Source organism: Antechinus flavipes, chromosome 1 (genome assembly GCF_016432865.1).
Source record: "Antechinus flavipes isolate AdamAnt ecotype Samford, QLD, Australia chromosome 1, AdamAnt_v2, whole genome shotgun sequence".
Taxonomy (NCBI): Eukaryota; Metazoa; Chordata; class Mammalia; order Dasyuromorphia; family Dasyuridae; genus Antechinus; species Antechinus flavipes.
The window spans coordinates 17,064,790-17,083,192 of NC_067398.1; the positions used below are offsets into that span (position 1 = coordinate 17,064,790).

The 18,403-nt window shown below is 44.5% G+C and overlaps 1 protein-coding gene across 3 annotated transcripts in view; it reads left to right on the plus strand.

The window, feature by feature from the left end:
- Nucleotides 1–511: 511 nt before the first annotated feature.
- FLNB (filamin B) overlaps nt 512–18,403 on the plus strand; it is a 130,337-nt gene continuing 112,445 nt past the window's right edge. For 2 of the 3 annotated variants that reach the window (XM_051979659.1, XM_051979646.1), the window contains exon 1: nt 513–906. In XM_051979659.1, the coding sequence (XP_051835619.1) occupies nt 615–906 (292 nt within the window). In that variant the 5' untranslated portion in view covers nt 513–614. Of the gene's footprint in view, nt 907–18,403 lie in introns of all 3 variants that reach the window. The other variant, XM_051979655.1, reaches the window with a different exon arrangement.

Here is an 18,403-nt window from a genome sequence, read left to right on the forward strand (position 1 = left end):
TGAGCACGCCGGAGGCCGGAGGCAGCTCAGAGGTTAAGGAGCGCAGCGGGCTCGGCCAAGTCCGGGGCTCGGCCAAGTCCGGGGCTCCGAGCTCGGCCCGCCCCGGCCAAGTCTGACTCAGCTCACCTGGGAGCCTCGCCCCTGCCGCCCCTGGCGTCCGATCACCGGGTGCCCAGCGCCCGGCATGTGGGAGGCGTGGCGAACCCGGGGTCCGATTGGCCTCCGCCGGGGGAGGGGCCAAGCACCACGCCGCCAGGTAGCTCGCGGGGGGCGGGGAGGGCGGGGGCGCCCAAGTCGGAATCCCGGCGCAGGACGCGGCAGGCGGCAGTGAGCCGGCCTGGGCGGCAGAGGGAGACGGCTGGCCAGCCGAGCACAGGCCCGGAAAGGCGGAGGGGAGGAGGGGGAGGAGGAGGAGGAGGGGGAGGAGGAGGGGCCGAGGCTCGCAGCCGGGGAGGGCCGGCGCAGGCGCGGGGCCAGGCAGGGCGCACGCCCGGGGCTGCGGGGCAGCAGAGAGCGCCGAGAGCCGAGCCGAGCGGAGCCCAGGAGCCGAGCGGAGCCCGAACCTGAGCAGCCGCAGCCGCGCCAGCATCGCCTCGCCTCGCCCGACCGCAGAGATGCCCGTGACCGAGAAGGACCTGGCCGAGGACGCGCCGTGGAAGAAGATCCAGCAGAACACGTTCACGCGCTGGTGCAACGAGCACCTCAAATGCGTGAACAAGCGCATCGGCAACCTGCAGACGGACCTGAGCGACGGGCTGCGGCTGATCGCGCTGCTCGAGGTGCTCAGCCAGAAGCGCATGTACCGCAAGTACCACCAGCGGCCTACCTTCCGCCAGATGCAGCTGGAGAACGTGTCCGTGGCGCTCGAGTTCCTGGAGCTGGAGAGCATCAAGCTCGTGTCCATAGGTCAGTGGGCCGGGGGCCGCGGGGGCGGGGCGAAGGGAGTACCCGCGGGACCAGCCGAGGCTGGGGGCACCCCTTCCTCCCTGCCGGGATCCCCCTCCCCTCTCCTTCCCTTCCCCTTCTCGCGCCTCCCCTCCTCCCCCCCCCCACGCCCGTGTAATTTTCGCGCTCCGGGGTGGAGGTGCTTCCCTAGAAGTCGTGTGTGTGTGTGTGTGTGTGTGTGTGTGTGTGTGTGTGTGTGTGTTCGTGTTCGTGTTCGTGTGTGCTCTCTTTTGAGGGTGGGTCTAGCCTCCTGAACTCCTTTGGGGAGGGGGGGGTCTAGCCTTTATCCTGTCCTGGGTTCTTTCTTGCCGGGAATGGGGGGCGTGTAACATGTGTCCTTTTCCTGAGCTCCCTTTTTTTCTGGGGGACTGGGGCGGGGGAGGGAGAGGAGTCTAGCCAGGGCTTCTGCTGGAGGGAGGAGAGAAGACCTGGGTCCCATCTCTTACTTTCCTTCCCTGGATCTAGAGGGGCTGGGGGCGGGGAAGGGGTGTTTATTGGGTGGCTCGAGGGTGCGGGATGCCAGACACCCGAGAGTGGTGGGTGGCGGAAGGAAGCTGTTGGGCTGTCTGGCTGCCGTGTGAGATCTTGGGGTGGTGGGGAGCATAGCCACGGGACTATTTCCATGAAGTGTGGTCGACGTCATCAGCTCCAGAGAAGAGGACTGACAATTATCTTGTACCTCCTCGAGGGGTGATGTCTTTAGGGGGTCTGGGCCCCCCTGCACCTGCTTGGGCAGCCCAGCTGGCCCCTGCTCACACCCGTTTTCCTCGGGGATAGCCCTCCTGAACTGGCCCCCGGCTTGGGTGGCGTCTCTGCCTAGGGGAAAGGCAGCATGGTACTGGGGAGCAGCCGGCGTCCACCTAGTCCTGCACTTGGTATCTTTCTGATCTAAGCCGTTAAAGCTTCAGTTTCTTCTCGGAGACTTCCCGGGGCCCCTTGCGTTTCTCAGGATTTGGGCCTCTGGACCTTTCCTCGGAGAATTTCTCCTCAGGTGAGGTCTGGCGGAGGGGTGGGGGTGGGGTGATCCACTAACCCCTGAGGGCGGGGAGGGAACCAGACGGCAGTCTAGGCTTTGGAACCAATTGGAAATCTGGTCCCCGGGCTTGGCTGAGCTCACCTGGGCCTCTTACTCACTACAGAATTACCCCTGATGAGCTAGAAAAGAAAGTCCATAACCCCCTGGGGGGAAAGGGAGGGAAATGCCTTCTAGCTTTTCAAAATATTCCTTCCTGGGGTCCTGTATGGCTTTAAAATTTGTTAAGTGGAGAGGCGTGGGTCTCTGGAATTCCCGGTCCTCTCCCTTTTTTTTTTTTTTTTTTTTTTAAAACAACTCCCAAAGTCACCCCTGGGGACTAAAGGAACTACAACCAAAAAAAAAAAAAAAAAAAAAAAAAAAAAAAAAAAAACCAAAACAAAAAACCCAGAGAGCTTGCAGTTAAAGTCTGGAAGCTGGGTTGGGTACTTAAAAATTTTGTTGAATTGCAGAATTGTTGTTTTCTCCGGATTTTTCTGTGGATAAAGGACCCACCCTTGGTATCATCTAACTTTAAGTTCTAATTGCTCACTATAACTCCTTCCATTCATGGTCTTTGGGTTCACCAAGAATGGCTAACATGGATATTTGGTGATTGGGATAAGTTGGTCTGGGGACCTGGTCTGGGATAGAGCTTGATTGGTGGTGTAATGGAAAGAAGTTTCCTCCTAAAAAATGAGCCTACTTGGATCCACTGTTAGCTATGGGACCTTTGGCCAGCCTGAATCTGTTTCCTCCATCTGTAAAATGGGATTAATGATCCTTTTGCGCTACCCAACTGCTGAATTTCTTGAGGATTTGTAAATCCCATGCACTGTAAGATGGGAATGGTTGTTAAAAACCTATATTGTTTTCATTATTAGAACTGTGTATATCTGACTCTCTACTTAGAGAAATTGTCAGAAGCTGAACTGTGCCAGATTGGGCTCTCCTGCCAATCTGTGGTGTAGGTGGTAGTAGATAGGGAGCTGATCCTGGAGGCGGGAAGACACATGAGAATAAATCCTGCCCTAGATACTTCCTAGTTGTGTGACCCTGGGCTAGCCATTTAATCTCTTTCAGGCCGGGTTTAGCACATAGTGCCTGGTGTATTATAAAAATTTAATAAATGCTAGATGACTCATTGACTCAGTTTCCTCCTCTGCAAAATGGAGACAAAAAATATCATCAATTTACAGGCTGTTTGAAGGACCAGCTACATTAAATGCTGTTAAATGCTCTGCAAATTTATATAAATGATAATAAATGATACCTGTTGGCTATTGTCTTTGTTTATGATCCCTTTTCCCAGCACTGCTTTGGTGTTCAGTTCTGCTTCTGTTTCATCCATAACTCTGATAGCAAAAGGATGGTCATGTGGTAGATAGGATTATGAGTTTTCACCTGTTTAACAAAGGTTTAGAAGAAGTTTGGCCCAACCTCTTTATTTAACACTTGAAGAAGTGAATTTGAACCCAGTTTCTCCATAGCTTCCCTGTACTAAACCGACTTGCTACCCATTATATAGAGTAAGGGCTTGCTAATTTTTTCTCAAGTAACAAAAGTAGCAGATTTATGTCTAGTTCTCTATTTACTGAAGTTAAAAAAAAATCTAACATTCGGAGCAAATTCAGATCCAAGTGATTTGAGCTGGAAGCACTTGGATTAGAAGGAGACTCTTCTCTAAGTCCATCCAAAGTAATCTCCCTAAAACATGGGATTGACTATGTAACTCTTGCTCTAAAGCCTTCCATGAATCCCTATGGCTTCTAAGATGACTACTGTTTGAGGCTGGCATTCAAGGCTTTCACAATCTTACTTATATTTTATGTTTTATGCCTCTTGATTTTTTTTTCTGATTTTTTTTTCTCACCCTTAAGGCTTAAACTATGAACCATTTCTTCTAAGATACCATAGCCTAATTTCTGTTTCTGGTTCCCTTGTCCAACCTCCCCTAAGCAGAAAGTGTCCTTTCCTTGTCCTCCACAGATATAATATCTTCAGAGGCTTTTCTGGATTTCTCTTTTGTTCTTAATTTACTTATCTGTGGTCCCCTTATCTGCTCCTCTTCTCTGAAGTAGAGTAGATATTCCTCCAGGGCAGGAAGAATTTTTGTTTTTGCCTCTACGGCAGCTCAGTGAATGTACTGGGGGGTGGGTGGAAGCAGCACTTATTAAGCACTTACTGTTATAGTACTCTTAGATACAAAGCTCAATGTCTTAAGTGAGTAGTCAGTTAAATTAATATTATAACACATTTTACTAAGCAAATACAAAAATATTGTCTTAGGTTTCTGTCAGGAGTCCTCTCTGTGGGATTATAAAGGTGTCTCTCTCAAAGTTCCCCCAATTCCCTCAAACTTTCTTTTAAAAATTTCTTACTCATCAATTTTACATTGTCATAATATTCCACTGCATTTCCATACCATAGTTTATTCAGGGGTTTTCCCAGCGACTCCTAGTTTTCATAATTTCCCATAAAACAACTTTGGAATATTTTGGATGATATTTTTAGGAGAAATGGGATTCCTAGATAGAAAAGCATAATTTGATACTTTTGTTGTTGTTGTTTGAGGTTTCTTAATTATATATCGATAGATTGGCAGGAAGAACATCTAGTTGGTTTCCCTGAAATTTGCTACACTCTGCCTTTTGATTTGGTTCAGGAAAATATTTTGAGTATTTTATCTTTTCTTTTTAAAGGCATTACAGTTAACTTCTAAATAAAGGGATCACTTCATCTAAAACTAACTCCTAAGTAGAATAATCTTTAATGAAAGAGTCCCTTGAGTCTCAAAGAATCAAGATCATTAAACTTTTTTAGGTAAGTAGAGTCAAATTAACTCTAAAGAGCTGGATACAACCCTCTGTATTGTAGATTATACCTATTATCTCTCCTAGTTCCTTCCTAGTAACCTCCCCAAAGTGTGGAAATTCAGGCCATCTTTCTTGGGTCATCTAGCAAATTCCCAGAGGCACCTAAGTGATAGAATCAACTTGAAATCTGGAAGATCTGACTTCAAATCCAGACTTAGGGACTCTTAACTGTGTGGCTCTGGGCAGTTGCCTTAATTGTAAAATGGGGATAATAATAGCATCTACCTGATAGGACAGTTGTGAGAATCAAATGAGATAATATTTGTAAAGCACTTTATAACCTTAAAGTGCTCTGTATATGCTAGCTATTATTATTATCTTCTAAGATAACCTCACCCTGTAATAATCAGCCTCCCTCCTGTGATAGTCTTGTATTATCTACATATTTTTATATATCACCTGTCATATAACATTATTCATTTGACAATATGTTGGTCCTTAAATTTAAACCAGGAAACATTAGTAGCAACAAATGGCCTACTATGTGCCAGGTGATACAAGGCTTTACAAAAATGAAGAATACTTTCTCTGCTCTCAGGAAGTTTATTAGGGAGATAGTGACAACTTGTGCCAAATAACAAATGGAGAATAGATGAAGTTTTTAAGAGGTATAAACAAAACGTTATGGGCGTTCCGAAGGCCAGGCAATCACCTTAGGCCTTGGCTGGGCAGGTCCCGGGCATGGAGGAGCCAGCAGGCTTTCCTCAGTGAGGTGACTGGGCCTTGAGGGATTCCAAAGTTTGCTAGAGGTAAAGATGAGAGGGGATGGGCCAAGGCCTGACAGGGATGCATGATGGGAGCAAAGACTGGGAATCCAGAGGCTCAAGAGCCTATTTACTGGAGCAGTCTGCTTTGCTTGAATGTACTGTAAATGAAGGGGAAGGATAGGAGATGAAGCTGGAAGGCTTGGTTGAAACCAGATAATGGGAGGATTGGAACATTAGACTAAGGAGTTAGGACAGCTATCACATTCTATCCATCATCCATTGTTCTAAGCTTAATAACCTCAATTCCTTTGGCTAGTTCTTACTGTATGTGTTGTTATAAACATATATTGTTTTTTTTTAACATTAAAATTTTTAAAAAATTAATCATCTACAGATATTTTTTACACATTGATTATTAATTTTGGGGGGATCCGAACTGTGATTTCTGGTGGTAGAGTGGATAATGTGCCGGGCTTAATGTGAGGAATATTTGAGTTTGAATCTTGCCTTAGATACCAGCTAGCCATGTGACCTTGGCTTTCCCCTTCTGTTCTATAAATTGGTGATAATAATATTACTCACCCCAGGCCGTCGTGAGGGGCAAATGAGAAGATATTTGTTAAGTGCTTTACAAATCTCGAAGTATTGTTATATATATTTATTATATAAATTTTTTCTATTTAAAATCACATTAAAATATATTTATTATATAAATGCCAGCTGCTGCTGCCAGCTGCTATTATTATTGTTTTACTGAAATCTGTGAGCTTATCATCAAGTTAACCCTTTGTCACATTAGCCGCCAGTCTCCTCCAGTCTGTCTCCTGGAATTGAATTGCTTTTAACATAAATCTTTGCTGATTTAGGGCCGCATTTTGCTTCCCTGTTTGTGCATCTTGGGATTTTGATTCTGGCTTCGAGCTCCTTAGTTCTCTCTGCTAACTTTATGGCAAGTGCCCATTTGATAACGGAGTTCTGACCCTCTCTCCCCATTGCTGAGGCTGACTAACATCCATCCAACAGTCACATGGCTTAGTTTGTTCAGCCTGCTATGAATCACCCTAACTTATCTCATCATGAACCGTTTCTGAAGGACTGTTTCTTTCAATTTTCATTCAGGGCTAGCGGTTCTCATTTAGAACTGAAACATCTATGAACTTTATTTTTAATGATGAATAAAAAGCTGCAAGTAAATGGTAGTATACTTTTAATACTAGAGTAAACCAAGGACATGAGAGAGAGGAAAGTGGATAGCATTTGGGCCGGAGGATCCAGGTCAAGTCGTGACCCTATTACTTACGTTATCAGTTAAGGTCATGCTAGAGCTGCTTTCCGAGTATTCTGGTCCAGCGCGGTTAAACTTGTATTCCTCTTCCCCATGTGGCTCACAACCCCCTCCAGTTTGGCCCGAGCCAGATTAAAATGTAATTGAGAAATATTTGACAAAAGAAATAAACATATAATAAAGCAGATCACATTACATTTTAAAACTAAGTCAATATGCATAAAGATCCACAGGGATCTTTATGTACAGAATAGCACCTCCTATTTCTCTTAAAGAAGAGAAAGCAGTCTGAATTTCAGCCTATGCATTTTTCCCAGACCTTAGTACACTTTTGCATAATCTGCTGCCAATAATCTTAAAACATGCCAGTGGCCTGAAAGGGCATTTAGAGGCCCGGAGACATGAAGTTAGCGGCCCAGAGTCACCCAGAGTAGACTATGTCAGAGTTGGAATTTGAATCCAACACATTCTGCCCCATAAATCTGTCCCTCCTCTGCTTTTTTTTTTTTTTTTTTAAAGTAATTCCATTGCCAAGTACAGTGCCAGGCATGGAATAGGGGCTTAATGAGGGCTTATTGACTGATTGACTGATTGACTAATTGATTTGATTACCTCATACTATGGGAAGCTCCATTGAAAAAAACAGGGGTGTTTGACCTGTGGAAGAGAAATTTAGGGAGGACATGGTAGCTATCTGCAAATATTTGAAGAGCTTAGGAGAAGGATCAGAACTATGAGTAATGTGTAGATATCCCAGGGGAAAAAAAGACAGGCTTGATACGAGGAGCAAACTTTTCAACCGTCCTTATTTAACTGTCCAAAGTAGAATGAACTGCCTTGGGAGGTAGTGAGTTTTCCTTCACTGGAGGACCCTTTTGTTGTCATTGAGGTTTTATTTCTTTATACATACACACACACACACACACACACACTTGCTGAGGCAATTGAGGTTAAATGACTTGACACAGCTAGAAAATGTTATGTATCTGAGGTCAAATTTGAACATTTGAACTCAGGTCCTCCTGACTTCAGGGCTAGTGCTCTATCCGCTGTGCCATCCAGCTGTCCCTTATTTATTTTTTTCAGGCATATATGACTCTTTGTACCCCAACTTGAGGTGTTCTTAGCAGAGATACAGGGATGCTTTGCCATTTCCTTCTCTGGCTCATTTTACAAATGAGGAAACTGAGGCAGACAGGGTTAAATGCCTTGCCCAGAGTTAAACAGCTAGTGAGTGAGGCAGAATTTCAACTTTGGTCTTCTTGACTTTAGGCCCTGTACTCCATCTACTACATTACCTAGCTGCCTTAGGCTGATCCTATTGATATGTTGTGGAGTTTATTATTGGACTAGATCATGGATTCTGTGTGTGTGTGTGTGTGTGTGTGTGTGTCCTTAAAATATATTTTGATAGTTGTGTTTCAATATAATTTTTTCTTTATAATCTTAGGTACTTTATGCTTTAAAAATACTGTTCAAAGAAGTGGTTCAGACATTGGATCCCCATAAAATTGTGAGCTGCTTGAAGGTAGCTTCTTTTTGTGTCCCCATCCTTTAGCCTAATGGCTTGATATTAGGATGATTCATCTTCATGAGTTCAAATCCAGCCTCAATCACCAACTCTGTGACCCTGGGCAAGTCACTTAATCCTGCTTGCCTCAATTTTTTTTTTTTTTTTTGGCAAAAAAGCCCTCGAAAATAAAAAAACAAACCCCAATAGGGTCATGAAGAGTCAGACATGACTCTGCAATCCTGTTGACTTGGGGAGAATGTTCAAGGAAGCCAGACATAACAAAGTTAGGGGATGGATGTGGAGGTCCCTTCTGATGGGAGAGTCTTTGTCACATTAAAAAGTTCTAATTTATAACTAGCTCTGATTTGGAGCAGGAGAATCCAGGCCACAAATGTCTAATACACAAGGGGGTCTCTAAGCTGACCTTCCATAGGAGGGTACCTGCCAGACTTCTCACGGTAACCCCCAAGTTTAGCTACTAGTGTGAAAACCATTTTGGTTCGAGGAAAAACAATGTTTTCTTACTGATTAAAGCTGTGAAAAGTTAGGTGCGAGCTGATCTCTGCTGGATGGAATAGAATCTTGGAGTGATTTAAATCCTGCTTGTTTCAAGCTGAGTAAGACCTTGGCTCTGTGCCAGGAGAAATATTGAACTATATGATATCTTTCTTCTATTTTTCCTAAGCGTCTCGAGCTGGCTTCTAACACATTCCCTTAATCAATTGCAGGCCTCTTGCCTTCTCCCCGTTCCACGGCAAGCTCTGCGGCCATGAAGGGAGGTAGTGGCCCGGATTTTGGTCAGGAACATGTGGGGAAAGGGTGGAATTGAAGTGGGGGGAGGCTCTAGGTGGTCAGCCTCCTGCTTAATGTCTTTTTGGAAGCCAAGATTTTTCTGTATCGGATTAGAAGAAATCACTGTTTCCTACTTCTCGAGGGTTTACTTTGTATACATTTCTAAGTAGGAGTTGTCTCCTCTGATACATTGTAAAGTCTTGGAGCAGAGATTGTTTTCTTCTTGCTGTCCTATCACCAGGGCCTGGCTTGGGCTTCATAAATACTTCTGGATTGATTTAATTCTAGAAAAAGAAGAAAAAAAGAAATAATGATGTTGCCAGAATACTAGCTTTTCTCTTTTCATTTAGTGCTTCCCCCCCTACACCCAACCCTCCTGGGAACTGACTCCTTAGATGTCCTCCCTCCCTCCTTCCCAGGCAAGAGATCTCAAAAGCCATCTTGGGCCAGCTCTTTGATTTTCCTGAAGAGGAAATGGAGGCTCAGGGAGGTTATGATCTTGGTCAAGGTCACATCAGAGAAGCCTCTGACTCCAGAGCCATTCAGGGTGGTCTCGTTAGCCCTTTTTAGACTAGCAGATCAGGGACAGAGATTTTTAAATTTGGTCCATGGTTTAATATATGGCTCCTTCTCCACCCCCCACCCTCACCCCTTTGAATTTTTTAATTCAAAGCTTTATCTCCCCCATTCAGGGTGAAATCTTGGGACAGATTCTATGGCTTTCATGAAGTAGCACCATCCCTAAGTAAGAAGAAAGGCAATTAGAGTTCTAGAGCTAGTTGAAAGGGGCCTTCCAAGTCATCTCTCCTCCATCCTATGGGGAAATGGAGGCAGGAAGCTTGTTCAGTTCCTCAGCTATCTGAAGCAGAGATGCTTTGGCAGCCTTTTTGAATGTGGCTCAGCCAGAGGTGACTCATGGGTCCATAACTCTAGAGCTGGATCTAGGTGCCTCATTTTACAGAGGAAGAAACTGAGGCACAAGAAAGCCAAGAACACACACAGAATCCTAGATCTAGCATTAGAAGAAAGTACATTAGAGGCTATTCAGATGAGGAAACTGAGGCTCAGAGAGATTATGATTTATTCAAGCTCAAACTGGCAGCAAATATCAGAAGATGAATTTGAACTCAAGGTCCTTGACTCCAGAGTCACTCCAGAGCTCTTTCCACTGTTTCCTTTCGATACTCTTACACATTCAAACTTGGTTTAAGATGAAATGAAAAATGCTACCTCAAGCCAACCTTTTTTCTATCTTTGTTAAGTCTCTATACTCCAAAATCTTGAACTGGATTCCTTTTTCTAGTTCTAGACATAATGAATCCTTATTTCCTTTCTCTTGATATGATGTAACTCGAGAACTTGAAGTTAAAGGTCACTTGTGAGTGTCAATGAACCCAAGGTAGGCGAGGAAGTTGGCCCCTTTCTTCCCATCCTCCTTTAAAAAGGCCATTGGAGTCTGCTGATTCCTTTTCTCTGTAATTGTGGGATTTTAAAATGGAATGGTTTGGATGGGAGGGGAGTGGATTGGAATGGACTTTCAGGGGAATCTTTGTTGACAGCTGCCACAAGCTGATCCCCGGGCCAGAAATGACTTCACCCCCAGCTTTTCCTGTTCTCTTTAAATATTAACAGGCTTGGTGTGTTGGGGGCTGCTGCTTTAGCTAGTGGACAAGAAGCAAGGATGACTTAAGTTTTTGAACTTTTACGGGGAAAACCGGACCCTTTAATACCCCGCTGGGCAGGAGGTTTTTGCTCAGTTAACTCGTGGGCAGAATTGATCCCATGGTGGCCTCTTCGTAAGTTCATGGTGAACTTAGTAAATTCAGTTCTTAAATCCCTACAAGTAATCTTTCCTTCAGGGAAAATTAAATTAAGTCAGCAAAGATTTTATTAAGTACTTACTCTGCACCAGGAACTGTGCTCGGTGCTGGAGCTCCAAAGAAAGGCAAAAGGCAGAACCCGTCCTCAAAGGGGCATGGGGCCTAATGGGGGAGACCACGTGCTATGTGCAGGCAAGCTATTTAGGGGCTAAATAGGGAATGCCAACAGAAGGAGGGCGATCGGCAGAGGCTTCTAGTAGAAGGTGGGATGTTGGTTGGGACTCGGGGGAAGCTCCAAGAATTGGAGGTGAGGAGGGAGAGAATTCCAGGCTGGGCAAGCAGGAGACGGAGCGCCCAGTTTGAGGGTCAGCAAGGAGGCCGTTGGCGCTGGATCCAGACATATGTGGGTGTGGGAAGGAAGGTGAGAGAAGGCTGGAAAGATGGGGAGAGGCATGAAGGTTTTAAAAGCCTGCCCGAGGAAATGGGCCCGTTTCTGCCTGCTCAGCCTCTGCCCGTCTCATGCAGCTTTTAGCCACCCTGTGCTCGCTCCCCCAGACCCCCTGCATCATGGTGGGGAGGGGAGATCTTAACACAGTGTCTGGGTTCCCTCCTGTCATGGAGTCAGAGGTACGGAGTTGGAATGGATAATCTTCCATTTTACAGATGAGGAAATGGGTCCAGGGAACTCACTTGCTTGATGTCCTAAAGCTAGGAATCACAGGAGGGAGCATTTGAATTCAGGTCCTGTAGCCCAGTTTCTAAAGGATACCTGGGAATTGGTCCAAATTCCTTTTTCCTGTAGATGTGAGAACTGTATTTTGTGCCCACTCATCGGAGGGCTGATTTCTTTGGTTTTCTTTTAAGGATTTACAGATTCAGAGTTTGCAGCGACCTGAACAAGCCATCCCATCTCATGCCTTCTCGGGGGGCACGGGCCCCTTTGGCAACGTGGCGTGAAACACACAGTCTCCCTTCTCGGAAACAGACTTTTAAGTGCAGGAAATAAAATGCCCAGGACTCCAGTTAGCAAAATTCCCTAACAACCAGGTTCCCGGGCCCCTGGTTAAGCCCCACACGGTAGAGCTTGAAGGGCCATTGGGACCTTAAGTCCACTAATAGATTGCAAGTCTGATTTCCAGAGGAGAAGGTCACACAGGTAATGAGGTGGGCAGGGTTTGAATCCTGGTCTCTCTCGTCCTTCCCCTCAGCTACCTTTGCCTTTCAGTGGTTTTGGAGTGAGGGCTGTTCCAAGCGTACTTGGGGCGGGGGGACCTGGCAGGTTAAGAAGCTAGGAGTCTATTAAAACCAGACGGGGTTCTTTCTGCAGACCTCCCCCCCCAGCAGCCAGGCTCCCTTTGTTTTTTGTTGGATACCTTCTGGACAAGCAGCTCCCTGCCTTGCTAAGCGAAGCGATTTGGCCAGTTCTGTTTGTTGTAATCTGAGCGCACATTCCTGAGCCCTTCCCGTGGGGGAAGGCGCCCTTTGCTCGCCTGCTTGAGAATGAAGCTATTGTGTGGATAGGTAGGTTGGCTGGGCAGCCCGGGGAACGGGGAGGAGAGGGGGCAGCTGTGGCAGGCCCTGGGCTCTGAGAACAGGCTTAATACAGACTCGGGCCTTTAACTTAGTTCAGCCAACTCTGAAGGGTCTACCTTGTTCAGGAAATTGCCCCAATAGCTCAACAGAGCGAGTCCCTGGAAGTCGGCTTAGAAGACCCAGATCCAAACCCACATCATCTCCTTTTCCTTCTTTAATTTTGAGCAGTTTAATTCCCAGAGCTCTGTCCTCTGTACAAGTCCCCTCTACAAACTAACCAGTGGACCAGCCTCTGGCTTCTGGGAGCTTAGTGGGCAGGCTTGGATAAGCAACTACCTCTCCTTTGGAGAGAAGGAGAGGGAGAAGAGGAAAGAAAAGGAATCGAGCAGTAGGGGTGGGGACAGGGAAGGGAAGTTTTTTCTTTTTCCTTTCCTTCATTCATTTATCTATCAATTTGTTTCTTGATTTATTTATTTGCAAAGCATATGCAAAGATAATTTTTCCCATACTGACCCTTGCAAAACCTTTTGTTCCAAATTTTCTCTCCTTCCCCCCTTCCCCTTCCCTAGCTGGCAGGTAGTCTAAAACATGTTAACTATGTTGAAAAACATGGTAGATAAAGTTTTCTTAAAGTAGATAGTATCTGAGGTTGGTTTTGAAGTCAAAAAAATTCCTTTTTTTAAAAAAAATTAATTTTCAATTGCAAATTCTTTCCTTCCCCTCATTGAGGGGCAAGAAAAATGAAATCGATTACACATATGTATAGACACATAAAACAGATTTGTACATTGACCATGTTCTAAAAGGAAGGAAAGAAGAAGGAAAGAAAGAAAAAGAAAGGATGGGGAAGAGAAGGGGGGAGGAGTAAAGGTTTAGAGTGAAGGAAAGAAGGAAGGAAGAAAAAAAAACTGAAAGAATCAGAAGAAAATAAGTTTCAGTCTTCAGAGACCATCAGCTCTCTTTCTGGAGGTAGATAGTAGGCTTCATCATGAGTTTTTTGGAATTATGGTAGGTCACTGTGTTGATGAGAATTACTAAGGCTTTCATAGTTGATTATGAATACAATTATTGTGTACATTATTCTGGATCACTTTGCATTAGTTCATACAAAATCTTACCAGTTTTTTCTGAAACCTTCCCCTTCATCTTTTCTTTTTATCATTTCTTATATACCATCACAATCATATACAACAATTTGTTCATCCATTTCCCCCATTGATGGACTTTCCCATAGTTTCTAATTCTTCACCACAGAAAGCTGCTTTAAATTAATATTTTTGTACATATGAGCCCTTTTTCTCTTTGAGATATAGCTCTAAGAGCAATATTTCTGGATCAAAGGATATGCACAATTTAATAAGTTTGGGGGCAGAGTTGCAAACTGCTTTCTAGAATGTTTGGACTTATTCATAGCTCCACCAATAGGGCATCAGTGCACCTATTTTCACACATTCCCTCCGACATTTTGTCTTCCCTTTTTGTTATCTTAGGTAACCTGATGGGTTTATCTTTTTCTAATTATTACTGACTTTGAGCTTTTTAAAAATATGATTATTGATAGCTTTGATTTCTTCCTCTGAAAACTGTCTATTCATATCTTTTGACCATTTGTCAATTGGGGAATGATTCTTATTCCTGTAAATTTGACTCACTTCTCCATATAATTTTTAAAATGTGATCATTTAATGTAACTAAAAAAGAACCTTATTGGATAAATTAGCTCCAAAGATTTCCCCCTCCCCAGTTTCCTAGGAGATGGAGAATACCCAGTCCAAAGGTATGACATTCAGTGTCCTGCCAAAAGGTAGACCAATGTAGCCTAGACCATAGAGTTCATAGTGGGAGGTAAAGTATGAGAAAATTGGACAGATAGAAAGAGTCAGGTTGTGAGAACTTTAGATGTCAAACATCCTTGTGGTACTAGGGAGCCACCGGAGTTTGAGTAGGGAGGTGCTTTTTAAAAAAGCACTTTGGCAGAAGGTAAATCGAGTTAGGGAGAGACTAGAGTCAGGGAGATGGATGAGAAGGCTTTGGGAAGAGAAGAGTGACCATGTGACAAGAGAGAAGGGGTTGGTTGGGAGATGCTGTGGAAATGGGATGAAGGGACTTGGCAGTTTGGATACGTGGATTGGGAGTGTGAGAAATTGAGGGTGCAACAAGGTGGCAATAAGGAGCTACCAAAAGCTGTTAGTCAAGGTAGTGACATCTTCAGTCCTGTCATTTATGAAGATAATAGTGGCAGCCATGCAGAGAACTCATGCTAGAGAAACGGATCACACCATTGCACCATCCAGGAGAGAAGTGATGAGAAACCGGTTTCTGTGTGGGTCAAAAGTAAGCTTTGGACAGGAAAGATAGGAGAGGAGGAGCCACAAGCTTCAGTGGATGCATTTATGGTATGGGGTTAAAGGAAAGCTTGGGTTTGACTCCACTTGGGATGCTGGAGAGATGATGGCCCCTTCCAAAAAAAATAGCGAAAATGAGAGGCGAGGTGGGCTTAGAGAGGAAGGTACTGAGTTCTCCATTGGACTTGCTGAGGTTTCTGGGAGGGGGCCTGGAGTTCAGCAGGGATTAGTACTGGCTGTATAGTTTTAGTCATTATTTACGTAGACCTGAGGGAGTCTTGATGAGCAATTAAGTGCAGCAGAGAATTGAGAGGAAGGGAGGGAGAGAGACAGAGGATATAAAAAGAAATGAGGGTGCTGGACACACCCTTAGGGGGTTAGAGTTGGGGACCCATTGAAGGAGACCAAAAGAATGCTCAGAGCCAGAAATGGGTGCCCTAGAAGCAAAGGTGAAAAAGAACATGCTCAAGAAGGGGATCAAAGGCTAAAAGGGTCAGAGGTTCTGAGAGATCAAGGATTGAAGAAAGGCCATTGGATTGAACAGTTAAGAGAGTCTAGATAACCTTTGAGAGATGTTTCAGTAGAGGAGGGTAGGGGTGGCGGGGTCAGAAATCACATCCAAAGGCCTCCAGAAGTGAGTCAGCTTTCTTTCTTTGTCCATTCATCCATATTAGACACTTTCTCACACAGTGAGAGTTCTGTTCTGATCTGTTTTTTTTTTTTTTTAACCTCCTTTTCTTTATTTTATAAATTTCTGTTGAGATTTCTTTCTATTCACCATGTACTTCAAATCTTTTTAAAATTTTTTTTTCCATGGTCCCCAATCTTGGTAGCAATTATCACTTCCCTATAATTTGTAACATGCCTCAGTTTACTCAGATATTCTCTTATAGCCGGATTTGGATTCTTTCCAGGTTGATGTTATTTTTTTTCCCATTAGGCATATTGCCCAGTCAATGCCTGCAAGATTTAGGGTCTGCAGAGAAACCGAGACCAACCTGGCAGTGCTTGGGCCCACGGACGCTCTCAGACTCTGCATTTTTCAGGGCTTACCGTGAAAGGCGGGCCCGAAGGAGTTTGTAACATTAGAAAAAAGAATGGTATAAACTTTATTGCCCTCTATTGCAATAAACTATTGCAAGGATTGTAATTGAGGACAGAGACCAATTTTTTTTTCCTTTAAAAACTTTTATTGCTGCCTTTTTAATTTTTATATCATAGTTACACAAGTTCTTCCCTCTTGCTCTGGCCCACTCCTACTCCCCTAGTTCTCGGCCTTGTCAAAAAGGAAAAGCACACAGAGAGTCTGAAAGTGTATGCAGCTTTCTTGCTCCCATAGCCCCCTTCTCCCCCACGCAAAAGTGGAGGAGGGATTTAGAGGGTGGAGAGCTTAGTACAGCACCAGACACCCAGCGACTGCTTAATAGATACTCACTCCCTGCCTTGCCAAGATTGGCGATTACAGTTACTTGGCCGTGGGTCTCCTATTGGGAGAATCCATTTTCTTGCTGCCCTTTGTCTCATTTTTATGTTACTGTGACTGGTGCCGGTTGGTCACCTGGTTCCACTTTGCTCTCCATGCTTTTATGGCATGGAAGATGCTTCATATTGAAATGGTTGTGGCAGTTTCTTATGTAAAAGGCAGCCAGCTTTTAATAACCTGGTGGATGAGGATTACTTGAAATCCTGCATCGACTCCAGAGAACTCGGGGGCCCCAGACACCCCGAAATTTGGTGTCAGATCCTTTGGAAGTGTGGAGAGAGTGTCCGAAACACTGGTCCCAGCTTTGTACCAGACTTGGTTCTGTTGGCTTAGAGTCGAGCGGTCTGAGATCCCTTGAACTCTTAAGATTCCGGGCTTCTAGGAAAATGTCTTGAACAACTAAGAATTCTTTCCTAACACCTCTGATGACATCCATGGTCATTAAGCTTCTGCTTAAATACTGTTGAGGGAGAGAGAGCTCGTGGCTTTTAATGGAAGTTTATTTTATTGATGGCTGTAGTCGGTGGTAACTTTTGTTTTGAAGCACAACATAACAGGTCTTGGAATCAGGATGAGGGTTTTAAATATATATATATATATATTTTTTTTTTTAATACACATTGCTTTATGAATCATGTTGGGAGAGAAATGTCAGAACAAACGGGAAAAAAACGTGAGAGAGAAAAGAAAAAAAGAAGTGAACATAGCCTGTGTTGATTTACATTCAGTCTCCTCAGTTCTTCTCCTGGATGCAGATGCTATTTTTTATCCAAAGTCTATTGGGATTACCTTGGATCACTGAACCACTGAGAAGAACTAAGCCTTTCCTAGTTGATCATTGCACAATCTTGCTGTTACTGTATACAGCTTATTCCTGGTTCTGCTTGTTTCGCTCAGCATCAGTTCATGTAAATCTTTCCAGCTCTTTCTAGAATCAGCTTGTTTGTCATTTTTTTGTAGAATAATAATATTCCATTACCTTCATGCACCACAGCTTGTTCAGCCATTCCCCAGTTGATGAGCGTCTACTCATTTTCCAGTTCTTTGCAACCACAAAAAGAATTGCTACAGTTTTGCACGTGTGGGTCCTTTCCCCTTTAGGATTTCTTTGAGATCCAGGCCCAGTATCCCACTTTTCCCACATCCCCTCCAACATTTATCATGTTTTCCTGCCATCTCAGCCAATGTGAGAGGTGTGAGGTGGTCAGAATGAGTGAGCCAGGACATCCTAGGCAAGCTGCTTGCACTGCTCTGTTGCTTAGTCGAGTCTGATTCTTCCTGACCCTGTTTAAGGTTTACTTGACAGATACTGGAGGGATTTCCTTCTCCAGCTCATTTTACAGATGAGGAAACTGAGGCAAACGGGATTAAATGACTTGCCCAGGGAAACACTGCTAGTAAGAGTCAGATTTGAACTGAGGCAGGACTTTCTATCCATCACATCACCTGGCGTTCCCTTCTGATAACGTCACTAGCACCTCTCTCACTGGTTGTTAGAAACAAGTGACTTAATATGTACACTGCCCTCTGCAGCCTTTAAAGTCATTATCAGAGGTGCTTAACCTTTTATGTGTCAAGGATCCCCTTGGGCTACAGCCTAGTGAGCTTTCTTTTCAGAATTTTGTTTTTAAGAAAATAAAATCTATAGAATTACAAAGGAAATCAGTTATGTTGAAATATCATGATTAAGATATTAAAAAAAATTAGGCTCCCTGGTTGAAAAATGGCTCTCTTGGTATCATTCATCTCCTTCACTTCCCTCTTCCTTGTTCCTTCTCGCCCTTCCCTTCCTCACTGTCCTTCCTTATCATCGCCCTTCTACCTCTTGCCTTCTGAAGAGCCACAGGCGGAGTCTCCGAGTGTCTGTTTTTAGGTAAGTGCTTGGAAGCAGGTGGGAGACTGGCAAGTTAACCCGCATTATCTCCAACTCCGAAGGCTTCCAGGCAAGCTCACCTGTTCTTTTGAGATAGCATCTGGGCCTGCTGGCGATGGCTGCTGTCTTACCTGGCGATGGCTGCTGTCTTACCCCCTTGTTTTCCAGAGGCTCCTTTCTCAAGTGGTTATGGTGTGGGCTGCCTGCCTCATGTCTGGG